Source organism: Magnolia sinica, chromosome 6, assembly GCF_029962835.1.
Source record: "Magnolia sinica isolate HGM2019 chromosome 6, MsV1, whole genome shotgun sequence".
In the NCBI taxonomy this organism is placed as follows: Eukaryota; Viridiplantae; Streptophyta; class Magnoliopsida; order Magnoliales; family Magnoliaceae; genus Magnolia; species Magnolia sinica.
In genome coordinates this window covers 16,019,256-16,031,556 of record NC_080578.1, presented here as the reverse complement: position 1 = coordinate 16,031,556, position 12,301 = coordinate 16,019,256, and the positions used below count along the sequence as shown (strand labels likewise).

The 12,301-nt window shown below is 42.9% G+C and overlaps 1 protein-coding gene across 1 annotated transcript; it reads right to left on the bottom strand.

Annotated features, from left to right (window-relative positions):
• LOC131248390 (IRK-interacting protein) lies at positions 1-2,411 on the bottom strand. Its single transcript, XM_058248657.1, has 2 exons — positions 2,152-2,411; positions 1-2,072 (listed from the first exon to the last, which is right to left on the bottom strand). The coding sequence occupies exons 1-2, from the start codon at positions 2,242-2,244 to the stop codon at positions 771-773; spliced, it is 1,395 nt and encodes a 464-aa protein (XP_058104640.1). The 5' UTR covers positions 2,245-2,411; the 3' UTR covers positions 1-770.
• Positions 2,412-12,301: the final 9,890 nt, after the last annotated feature.

Here is a 12,301-nt window from a genome sequence, read left to right as displayed (position 1 = left end):
TAACAGCAAAAGCGCCAACATTTTACTTTCAATTCTCAGATCCCAACAAACAATAACATACCAAAAAAATACCTATACGGACTCTGGACTGGACCAATCTCAACCATCTGTCTTATCCACCGCACACGTACCACATGTCTAGCGCGATATGAACCGTTGATCTGGTGGCCCGCCATATGGAGAAATGAATATTGACGAAAGTAAACGTTGCCCGTCCAATCCGTGCGCCTTTTCCCCTGTTTGGCGGGCCATTTGCCCTACAACGACTAGTGGGGGCAGAGCATCCGGACCGTCCTCTCAATGCAATTCGTCTGGGAGGTTGAGTCAACGTTCGACCGTGCACGTGCTAAGACGTCACGGATACGCAGGATCTCAGCCGTGAATAGATGGAGGCCACCAAGAGAGAAGAAAATCAACCGTCCATCTGTCCGTCTTTTCCAAACCGTCCACTTTTCTCATTCACGTGCTGCCCACTTACCGGCAAAAATCGTCACTGGATCCCCTGGATCCCACCCGCACGTGAAAAGTTCGCACGTGTGACCCAATTCCTTTCAATCTCCCGATCGCTTCTCCAGTAAAGTTTTCATCTATAACCATTTTGCCCGGTGCCCCACGCAATCAACGTTCCACTTGCCGCCACGTGTCAATGGAGACGCAATCCACCGGCGGGTCACCGGATCGTATGGCCACGTGTTGGTCCACAGGCGTAATGTCAATGGCCGAAGCCGGTACGTACCGGGCGATACGCACATGTTTCGGCCGATACGTCCCTAAGACGCCGTTTCGAGCTGCTGACTGTACCTGCAAAGCACCTTGCATTTCACCACGTTGTTGCAGACATAGAACCCGGGCGCGACCATGATTCGGACCGTGGTTGGCGCCAGCTTCCGGACCCGATCCCCCACCATATCTTCCATATACACGCCTTCGAATCTGGCTCCTTTCTCCACCCGAAATATCGGCACGCTTGGATGCACCGCACGTGCCAGCAGGTGTACGATCCACACGCCTTTGGCCGCACCGAAAAAAGCCTGCAGCAGCGGCTCTGGCCACGCCCTGCTCCACCCCAGCATCGCCACGATCTCGCTCATCTTCCGGTCGCAATACCTGCTGAAATCCTCGCTGAAATGCCTCGTTCCCTTGTTGAGGACTTCCTCCCAGCTCAGCTCTTTCAGGACCGCGTACGAAGCCAGGTTCGCCTCGCACCGTTCGATCGGGTTCAGGATCGGATCTGAGCCGTTCTTCTGGAACCCTACCCCTTCGAAGTCCTCGTAGAAGGCCCTGTTTAGGAGCGCTTCTAGGTAGAAGAGAAGGCTTCTAGGGTTCTTGGAGACGGAGATCTTGACATCGTACGGCTGGAGGAGAGATGAGATGCGATCGTAGACTTTTCCGCCCATCTGCCGCAGCTGCAGCGTAAGGGAGCGGCTCAGGTGCCGGACGGAGGATCGGGCGTCGGATACGGCGTGGAGGAAGGATTCGACGGTTTGATGCGTCCGATTGAGGTCCCTGTTCTCGATCTGGAGTTTCAAGGGAGACGAGCCGCTGCATACCTCCAGCCCAGATTTCAGCTCGTTGCAGTAGATTTCGAGCTTGTTGAGCTTCTTCTCCAGTTCGGACATGGAGTTTTTGAGCTTGGAAGCTTCTAGAAGCGCTTCGTCGCGTTTCCGAGTCGCTTGCAGGAGCTTGTGCGAGAGCTCGGCCGCCGCGAGCTTCCATTGCTCTTCTCGGGCGGAGGACGAGGGGTCGGAAGACGACCTGGGGCTTTTCTTCGTGAGGGAGGAGAAAAGGGACCTGAAGATGCCGTTGGGGTTAGGGCTGGGGTTTGATGATGGCCGCTTGTAGCCGTTGGTATCAAGAGGGACGACTGAGATCTTCTCGCGCGCAGTGGGCCGGCACTTGTTGCAGGAGACTGTACGGTCTTCATCATCACCGTCGCACCCCGTTGATTTCCGATCGGACGGCTTGTGCGGGAGGTGGAGGGGAGTGGGGTGGTGTTTGGAGTGTGTGTTCCTCTCGACGGACGGATTCGAGTTTCCAGTTCCGTTGCCTTCTTCTCCTTCGCTTTCTTGAATCTGTAAAAAACAAAAATAAAAATACTAGAAAGACAGAAAATACATGGATTTTTGGGAAAGGATATATACGGGAACTTACCGGTGTATACGCGGGGGAGTGAGGAGGAGGCGGAGGAGGAGAAACAGGGATTCTCATGTCTTTGGAAGAGGAAATGGAAGAAGATGAAGCCATGGTTCTTCGCTTCCTTGGCTGAAAGTTATCTTACATGGAATTCACGGTATATATACGCGGGATTTCTTTATTTTTATATTTATTTGTTTTAATGTGTTATTTTATTTTTGAGCTAGCTTTGGTTGGTCGTCGTCTTGTAATCATCATGGTCACGACCCACGAGGGATTCTGAATTTCTACAGAGATAATTTCTATAAAAGGGTACTATTTTACGGAGAAGGATTGTATACACTGAGAGTCGGTGTGACGGGAGTTACCCGGTAAGACGTTAGTGGCTGTTACATGACAATGGGCTCACCTGGATAGGTGTGCTGTATATGAACGCCATCTATCAGGTTTTTCAGATAGATTATTTTAGGGCATGGTCCCAAAAAATGAAGCAGATCCAACTCTTATGAGCCCAACAGAGTTGGATTGAATGCCATCGTTAAAAACTTCTTTATTTCCTTATGAGCTGCCTGTTTGGTCGGTGGGAATAAATGGTACAGAATCCTGGAATTATTTATTATCAAGAGACTTAGATTTGTTAATGATGTGTGTGTGTGTGTGTGTATATATATATATATATATATATATATATATATATATGTAGTGGAATTCAAAATCCACCTAAAGTCTCAACAAAATGCAACTCCATTCCACCTAATCCCATTCCTTTTCTTGTCTACAAACATCCCATGAAATTTACACCAAACCAAATGCAATTCCATGTGACTTAATTCCTCCTAAGCCCATGTGCCAAACAAGCCCATTTCGACTTCATGCAGGCATGTGTGACCTTATCAATAGGTTGGATGTCAAATAAATATTCCAGCAAGCCCTAAGTAATCTTTAATGGTGGGTGTTCAATGACTATTGTTTCCCGTGGGACGTTGACATAGGATATAGTACTTTTACATTCCTACCATGACATGACCAAAAGAAGGCCAAACGGAAGCGGAAGTAATTCATCGGATCCAGGCCGAGTCCAACGTAAGGCATGACGTAATTGGGCCATAGGCATGTCCGTTTCGAAGAAATCTTTCCAAATAAGGAAAAATTGTTGTTTGAAGTGCGAACTGTAAATCAACCATAATTTTTTATTCAGATATCATTATAGGATGCGTGACTTATGAAATTTGACTATAACAGGCCATTCAAGGTCAACCTGTAAGGCCCGTACCATAAACTGTACTGTTCCTTACACTCTCGCGATCCTCCTGGTCGAATTTCGGCGACTTATGACTCGTAGATAGCACTTGCGCTCGACCCTGAGTCGCATCCCGTATATCTAAGTTGACTCTACCCGAGATTTGTACCCTAGCGATCGCGCCATCGCCGCGATTTCAACGCCGTGTCTTGCGCACCGATGCGATACCCAGACCAAGAGTTGTGGGCCCGCATTTATTTTGAGAAAAACGTTGCCCGTTGCAAATCTCAAAAGAATCTTTGTAATCCATCACATCAATCAATCAAGTACAAGCAAGTACACAACCCATCCCTCTCTTACCAACAAAGCATGGCACCCATCTATCTCTCATTCCCAAAGTCAACTCCTATGTCCCCTCTCTTACATCATTCATCCTTTCCTTACACTCATCCCATCCCCTTTCATCCCATCACATCCTCTCCTCTCTCATTTCTCTCTTCACTCCTAAGCAACCAAGAGTGTGGACGTCCAAGCCTTCTAAGAGAAGAGCCTAGTGTAGCCCACTCTCTACTACCCAATCTCCCATCCTAGCCATCCAACTTTCATCATCGTCCATCAAAATCAAAGCCAATGAGCTAAGGAAGTCAAAGGATCAAGAATGAGTGCAATCGGTGTGCAAAGAGGGCCTACTTGTGATGGGAGTCATTTTGATGTATGTGTTGTAAACAAAAAGGGGCCCATAGTGGCGGGGTCCCTCCACTACACCATCTCTCTCTCTCTCTCTCTCTCTCTCTCTCTCTCTCTGATTGTATGGCCCACCTATGAAGTATGTATCATATCCATATCGTCCATGCGTTGGGCCCACTTTGCTGTATTGTCCAGCGGACGGGATTGCTGCCTGTCCGTCTAGACAGGCCTAGATGAAGGAAAACACAAATATCAGCCGATCCAAATCTTTGGTGGGCCACCACGTGGACCCACCTTTGATGTATGTGGTGTCCCCACACCGTCCAAACCCTGGACGGTGGATCCCACGCAACTATTCAGTTGTTGTACATGACGTCAGCAAGTTGTGGGTTCGACCATGAGATATGTGTTATATTTGGGCCATCCATCTGCTGGACGTTGGGCTAGTAGCCTAGCAGTCCAGCAACTGGACAACTGCTATAGTGACGTTAACAAGTTCTGTGGGCCCTGATCAAGAGGTATGTTTTATATCCAAACCATTCATCCATGCGGGACCCACACGTGGTACATATGTCTTATATCCATACCGTCCTTTTTCTGGACAGGTGAGAGTCCACCATGATATGTGTTATATCCCATCCATCTTTCCATTTGCTGGACAGTGGGACCCACTCTGCACGTGTGGGACCTCCACCGTCCAGCTAGGATGTGGACGCCCCACCTTAATGTATATGTTTTATATCCTGACCGTACATCTGTCAGGACCACCATGATTTATGTATTTTATCCCACCGTCCATCTGGACGTTGGGGACCACCTGCTGTATGGACGTCAGCAGTGGGTCTGATCATGAGGTATCAGTTACATCCACACTGTCCAGCCATATAGCTGTTGTATGACGTCAGCAAGTTCTGTGGACAGATCGCAAGGTATATGTTATATCTCAACCGTCCATCCTCTTTGTGAGCTCGTCTTAAGGCTTGAGATGTAAAATAAGACAGATTAGTCTATCAGGCAGACCACACTATAAAAATCAGTGGAGGATGATCGTCTACCATTGAAACCCATTTGAGACCACAGAAGTTTTGGATTAATATGAAATTCGTTTTTCCTCTTAATTCAGGTCTTTGTGACCTTATGAACAGACTGGATGGAAAATAAACGTTATAGTGGGCCCTGTGATTTGTTTAACAGTGAAAATCATTATCTCCACCGTTATTTGTGGTATGGCCTAGATGATCTTTTGATAAGAATTATTTTTTTGAGTAATGCTCCAAATAATCTCTAAAAATAGATGAATGGTGTAGATAGTCCAACTGGGACGATGGGTCCCGCTTGATGTATATGATGGCCCATATATTGCGGCCCATTTGATGTATATGAGGTCCATGTATTGCGGCCCATTGTGATGTATATGAGGCCCATATGAGTGAGGCTCATTATGATGTATATGACCCATTCGGTGTGGCCCAATATGATGAATATGAGGCCCATATGATGAGGCCCGATGTGATGTATCTGAGGCCCATGAGTGAGGCCCAATATGATGCATATGTGGCCCATGAGTAAGGCCCATCGTGATGTGTATTAGGCCCATGGTGATGTATATTAGGCCCTTGTGTGAGGCCATGGGCTCACAATACGTTTGGCTCTATGTGGGTCACTCCTTAGGAGCAATGTTTGTTAAATAAATGTCCACATTGTGACCCTCTCATAGGCCTTTGTTAGGCTCATTCTCATTATTCTGGGTCAACCCAAATCATTGCGCCCCATTGATATGTGCAGACCCATTTATTCATATTGGGATAACTCATAATGTTGGGCCCCCATTGGTTGCTAGTAGGATTGTTTTAATCTTGGAGTCCATCTATGGACCCCGCCCTGTTAATAGGCCGGTTATCGATACCGATTACGAGCATACTTAGCATAGTATTATGATACATGCTCATACCCATCATCTACATGCTTGTGATGAGACGTGGTTGACCATTGAATATGTCTTCTGGCAAGTTGTTTATGGGAGTCCCTGATAGGTGGTGTTGTCCCTCATGAGCGCACGGTACGTGTAAGATTGATGCATGACTAGATTGTATGACTCATATATCTTACATTGTGTGATCTGGTTACTATACGCCCTAGCGACATCAGGGCCGTAGCCTCCACAGGTACATCGTAGAGGGCTAGATTGGTACTGAAAATACTGTTATTAACATCGAGGCACCATAGATGTCCCTGGGCGAAAATTTTTAAACCCGATGGTACCAGAGGATGACTCCAACGTCAAGACCGAGTGGATACATAAGCGCACGAGGGCCGTATACCAGTAGGTCGCGTCTCCCACTGTGTCGTGGTCGGTTGGAAAGGGGTGTGACCTTACCCACCTGAGTGAGGGGGTAATATCTAGATTAAGTTTGACCAGCTTGAAGAATGGGTTCGCCACGAGTCAGGCTCGATATTGGCAGGCGGATAGTGAGGTCTCTTCAACTTACCCAATTATGCGCTCGAATAGGGGCAGCAAGTTGGTGTAGAGTATACTAGACCCCAGTGATTGTCCAGAGTGAGATCTATACTGATATTTGATACTTTAATGATGAGTTGCATTGATATGTGGACTCGGATGAGGATTGGTATGCTTAAGTTGCATCTCGCATCGCATGACCTTGATATGGCCGATATCATTCACGCCTTGCATCGCATGGCCTTGATATGGCCGATAGCATTCATGCCTTGCATCGCATAACCTTGGTACAACTGATAGTATTCATGGATTCGCCAGCATATTCCGCATTACTCTGATATTGCATTCTGAGCACGCTTATATTGCGCACACACTCTCACCACCCTCTAAGCTTTCTATAAGCTTAAGCACGATTGATGCGTGCAGGTGACGCCAGGACATAGTCGTAGCTTAGTAGGAGCAGGAGTATGCAATCGAGCTTCAGGAGTTTCCGTTATTATTATCATTGTATTTCCCTTTATGCGCATTGTACCTTAAAAATTTTTATCGTAGTGGATTTTGTGATGGTGTCTTGGTTATTGTTCGTGGGTTATGCTTATTACGAATCAAATTCATGTTAAAAATCTTTCTTGTAGGATCCCAGGATCGAAACCTGATATATGGGTGTCGGGAGCCGAGATTGGGGTACTACGGAGGTTGTCGGCACCGGATTGGCGATCAAGAATTTTGTGAGCCCGGTTTCCGAGTTTGGGGCGTGACATAACCGATCCATATTTGTGGATCACGTTTGTTCGAGAAAGCACATGCTTCGATCTTTAATATGAAATTTTTAGGAAAAAAAATTGTTAATTCCAATTTTCTGTAGTATTTTCTTATTTCTAGAGTTTTAGATTTTCATCTTTTTTTAGAAACTACTTGTAATCATGCTAGGAATCTTTGAGCAAAAGTTTATTTGAAATTTTTACTTCTAAAAATTAGGCTTTAGAAAAGTTTCGCTAGAATTAAGACTTTTATTAGGGTTAGAATTTTGTTATTTTTGGTAATTACGAATTATGTTTTTTTAAAAAAAATAATTTATTAGTGGTATAATTGAGAAATCATGAATAATTAGACATTATGCAATAAAAAAATATATTTAAATTTTATCTTTTTTTTTCTTATGGATTCAGCAAACTACCTTGTGGATTCAAGGTCTTTTATCACTTAAGAAAGATGGGTCTTTTATTACTTAAGAAAGATGGTGATATTTTCCTCATTATTTCACGCTCTTCCCTACGTAAGTGGTCCATTTGAAATTTGGATTGGTCATTTTTTTCAAACTATGCCCTAAAATGGACTAGGAAAATTGATAAATGGCATAATATAAAACACATACATTAAGGTGGGCCTTATGGTCAAGGAAACACCTCCTAACATGTTCCTGGGTAACAACTAATCTACTAAGGTGCAGACATACATCATATATGAGTGGAAATTCTAACACCGACCATTTGGAAATTTGATTTTTGAATGGTTTTCATTCATCTTTAAATGAGATCCCTCGATGCTTCCTTCTTGTTTAGGAGTGTATATTCCTTTCTCTTTTCTAACATTTGCAAATCACTCCATTCTTTTTTGACATTTGCACTTTCCTTTTCTACCAATAAAAAAAATGCCTTCCATTAGAAGAGTGGTGGAAATGCACACATTCTTAATAACATCTTTCTCACAATTAAGAAAACCTATAAAATGTAAAATTACCAAAATAATTAGAGAAATCTTTTTCCAAACAAAGACCAAAATGACCTTTGAAGTTCATGAAAATGACAAGATGGATTGTCACCGTGAAAGTACGTATCAATCAAGAGAAGATATGTGACTTAGTAGGTTTACTAGTCGTTGTGGGCTTTAATTTCCATTGTTCTTTAGAATAGGGTCAAGCTTATAACGAGAAAAACTAGAGTAAGGATAATAGATATTAAGAAAATGAATCTCAGGAAGTCTGTACACAACAAAGAGAAATCATATCATACATTAGGAGTTATATGGGTATGGTCATTTTCCAATTTTAGATTGATTTTTGTTAGGCCTGAAGTAGGTTGGGGTGGCCTGATCTAGTTTAGGCCTAACTAGCTTTGGGCTTGGTTAGCAATGAGCCTCTCTCAAGGCCCGTAGGATATACTGGTGTGGCCCTACTGAGTTGACCATCCATCCACTCTCCCTCTTGCTTCAGTTACAGTAGAAAAATGAACATGATAGAGTTGTGCCCTACAAAACCAATGTGAGCTCAATCCATTGGATATACATGTGACAATTATGATGATAGTTGTAGATCATAATGATAAAATATCCTATATGGACAAAATGTCATGCCTTAATTAATACATGGTAGTACCTAAAATATACATGAATTATGAGCTAAGAGGAGTGGCTCCTTTGGTTGTCCTTAATTAATAACTTGAGATTGCATACAATGGTTACTAACCGAAGGAGAGTTGTGGTCCATGGATCTTAGTACCTTGTTATACTATGACCATTATAGGTTTTAAAATAGATTTATGATTATTGTCATTGTATGATGATGGATACAATCATCATGTGTGAGAGAACTAACTTAAGGAAGGAAAGTCTCTACCATCAGACATGACTTGGAGGAGGTATGCCTTCACCCTACTCACATTACTAGTGAGTATGCTATGGATATAGGATTTTAATTTCGAATTATTAGACACTTGCATTGGTCGATCAAGGTCTAGTCACTAGTTTGGAGGATCATTTGCCTAGACTATGATTGACTTAAGGACATGTAAGGATTATATGTGCTTTAACATGCATTTCAAGGCTATTGCCTGGCCAATAAAGGTGGGTATGGCTAGGTACATCTATCAAGATCCATTGATCTTTGGATGAGCTAACAAAGGATCTACTAATTTCTTAAGAACTTGGTTGTGGCATATATCAGAAAGATCTAAGTTTTATCAAGTGATTTTTCCATTGGGCCAAACAATTGAAAGGTTCTAAAATGCTTTAAAAAGCATATTAACTATTGAAATTTTATTTTAATTGTTAAAGGTGTTTTATTACACTTAACGATAATTTGATGATTCAAATTTTATGATCCACTAGTTAACCAACATGAGCATAGGGTCTTTAGTGAATGGCCATTGTAGTAGAAGGATTAAATCATATATACATGCACGAGTAAGGCAAGAACACATAACTTCAATAATGTAAGGCATATGGAGAACCATACAGTAGGGAGAGAGCTTGGATGCCAAAGAGAGAAAGTATAAGAGAGATCTTTGTCTCTCCGTCCATCTCCACCCTTAACTTCCCACTAGGTGTGATTTATAAAGAGAGTAGAAGAGAGGTCTTCATCTCTCCCTCCATCTCCACCATCTCCTTCGTTGATGTGTAAGGTCCACGCTTAAGCATGAATGTGTGTGACCTCAACCCTAAATTGGGGATATGACATGACTCTCTCCAGTCTCCTCCACCTGGAATAGATCGAAGAAATGCTTCTTCTATTGAAATATCAGTATCACCAACATTCTAATTACTACATCATGCATGTCTCATTCGGATAAGATATAAACTTTTTATCTTAAGATTTAGTGTGTTAAAAAATTGAAATTATCAAGGATAGGGGGATCCTAGGATCGATTAATTATGTAAATAGTTTTTAAAAACTTATATTTTATTACATCACGCATGTCCCACACAAATTTATTATTGAGATGCATGGGCACCTTGTGGGTGGTAGGAAGAGCATACAACAATGAAGCTCCATGGCCCATCATAATGGACGCGTGACATCGACTCTGTTCATTGGTTGACACACTTAGGGGGTGTTTGGAGCATGGGATTAGATGGGCTTAAGTGGGATGGAATTACCAAAATGTAATGATTACACTCTTTCAAGGATTGTCGTCTAATCTCATGGCTTGGAGGCCATCCCACTTCATGTTTAGGAAACGGATTGGCTACTCATCTTGCCACTACGGGTCGGTGCTTTATGGGCCTCACCATGATGTATGTGTTTCATCCATGTTGTCCACCCATTCTTCCATGTCATTTTATGGTATGAGCCTAAAAATGATTTTGATCCAAATCTCAAGTGGACCGCACAGTTAGCCCTAGGAGGTTTTTAATGGTGCAATTCATTCACTACTGTTTTCCCATGGTGTGGTCCACCTGAGATTTATATCTACCTCGTTTTTGGGATTAAGCCCTAAAATTATATTTCAAAATGGATGGACGGCATGGATAAAACACACATCATGGTGGGGTCCACATAGCACCAACCACTAGCTACACGAAACTCAAAGTAGGATTGCAGAAACCCTTGCCTCCGCGCTGATTCCAAGAAGGGGCTTCACAACCCATAACTTATGTGAGCCCCAAACAGATGTGAGATGATCCATGGGATCTTAAAACCCACTCCCACCAAATCTCATTTAAACCCATGCGCCAAACACACCCTTAATGTTAGGTTATAAGCCCAAAAATCAATTCAAACTAAAGCTCATGTGTGCCCCAAATAAGAAACAATGGTGATGAGACCAACCACTATGGAAAATTTCATGTGCCATACTATTATTTATATACCCATCTAACTTGGTCTTTAGGTGAGCCCCACGTGGGTGAATAGATATCTCAAAAATAAATTTAATCTAGAGCTTAATTAATTACTCATTATCTAAAACTTGGGTGGGTCACAAGTGAATACAAAAGTTTTAGGTGGATTTAATATTATTACTTTGATGTAACCTAATTTATTTCAGTTTTGTTCCCTTCACTACGCCAAAACAGTGAAAAAATGACAGCTGAAAACCGTCTCAAATCTCAATTACAGACGGTTTTGAACCGTCGCATGGGCCGTCATATTTTGTTACATTATATTAATTAAAGATGGTTGTTGCAGCACTTCACAACGCAGGTAGTGTAGAAGATTCCAGTCATAGCCAAGATGAAAGGAAAGGCGCCTGGAGAAAGTGTAGTGTTTCACTTGGAATTTAAGCCCACGACAACAAGGTGATTTAACTGATTCAAAACTGAACAATATTCAATAGGCATTTTTAAAAAAATTGTTTCAACTCATGTGTGGGTGCAACAACCTTCATTTCACATGGCACATACAACTGTAAATTGGATTTCCAAATCATTAAGCAATCACATGACTAATTAAATAATATTGATTGATCAAATTGTGACCATCAAGTGGATGGTCACATGTCCAAATTTAATGGTCAAGTTACTTGGTTGTGATTATCCAAATCAGAAAGAGAGGAGGAAGAAGATCGGGGACTGACTCGTCAATTCGGTTTGATTTCGAGTCACTATGTCGAGTCCCCGCAGGGCTAAGTGAGTTACTAGAGCAGGAAATGAGAAGTAGAAGGTTAGGAAGAGGAGCTGTGGGAAGAGATCTTCCGTGTGCTGAGTCATGGTAAGCCAAGTCGCATGATCGCATCAACTCACTGAGTCGATATGATCTCCAAGTCTAGCTTAGTTTAGATCTGATTTCCACCCCTCCATTCTAACAAATAGCATGCGGGGGCTGTGCAAATCTAGATTCGCCAAATCACTGCATTTCAGTTTATTGATTTGACTTGGGATCAACCTAAATTGATTGGGTCTTTCCATTGGGTTGCTGAGTTGACTCAGTAACTCCACTGAGTCTAGCACCGGGTGTGTCTGGTTGGGAGTTGTATCAGCTCAGCCATCGGTATCATTACCAAGTTAGAGAGTTGGATCTCTAAGTCGGATTAGGGGTTTGGAATCTGATGGAGTCAAAGGGATCTGGA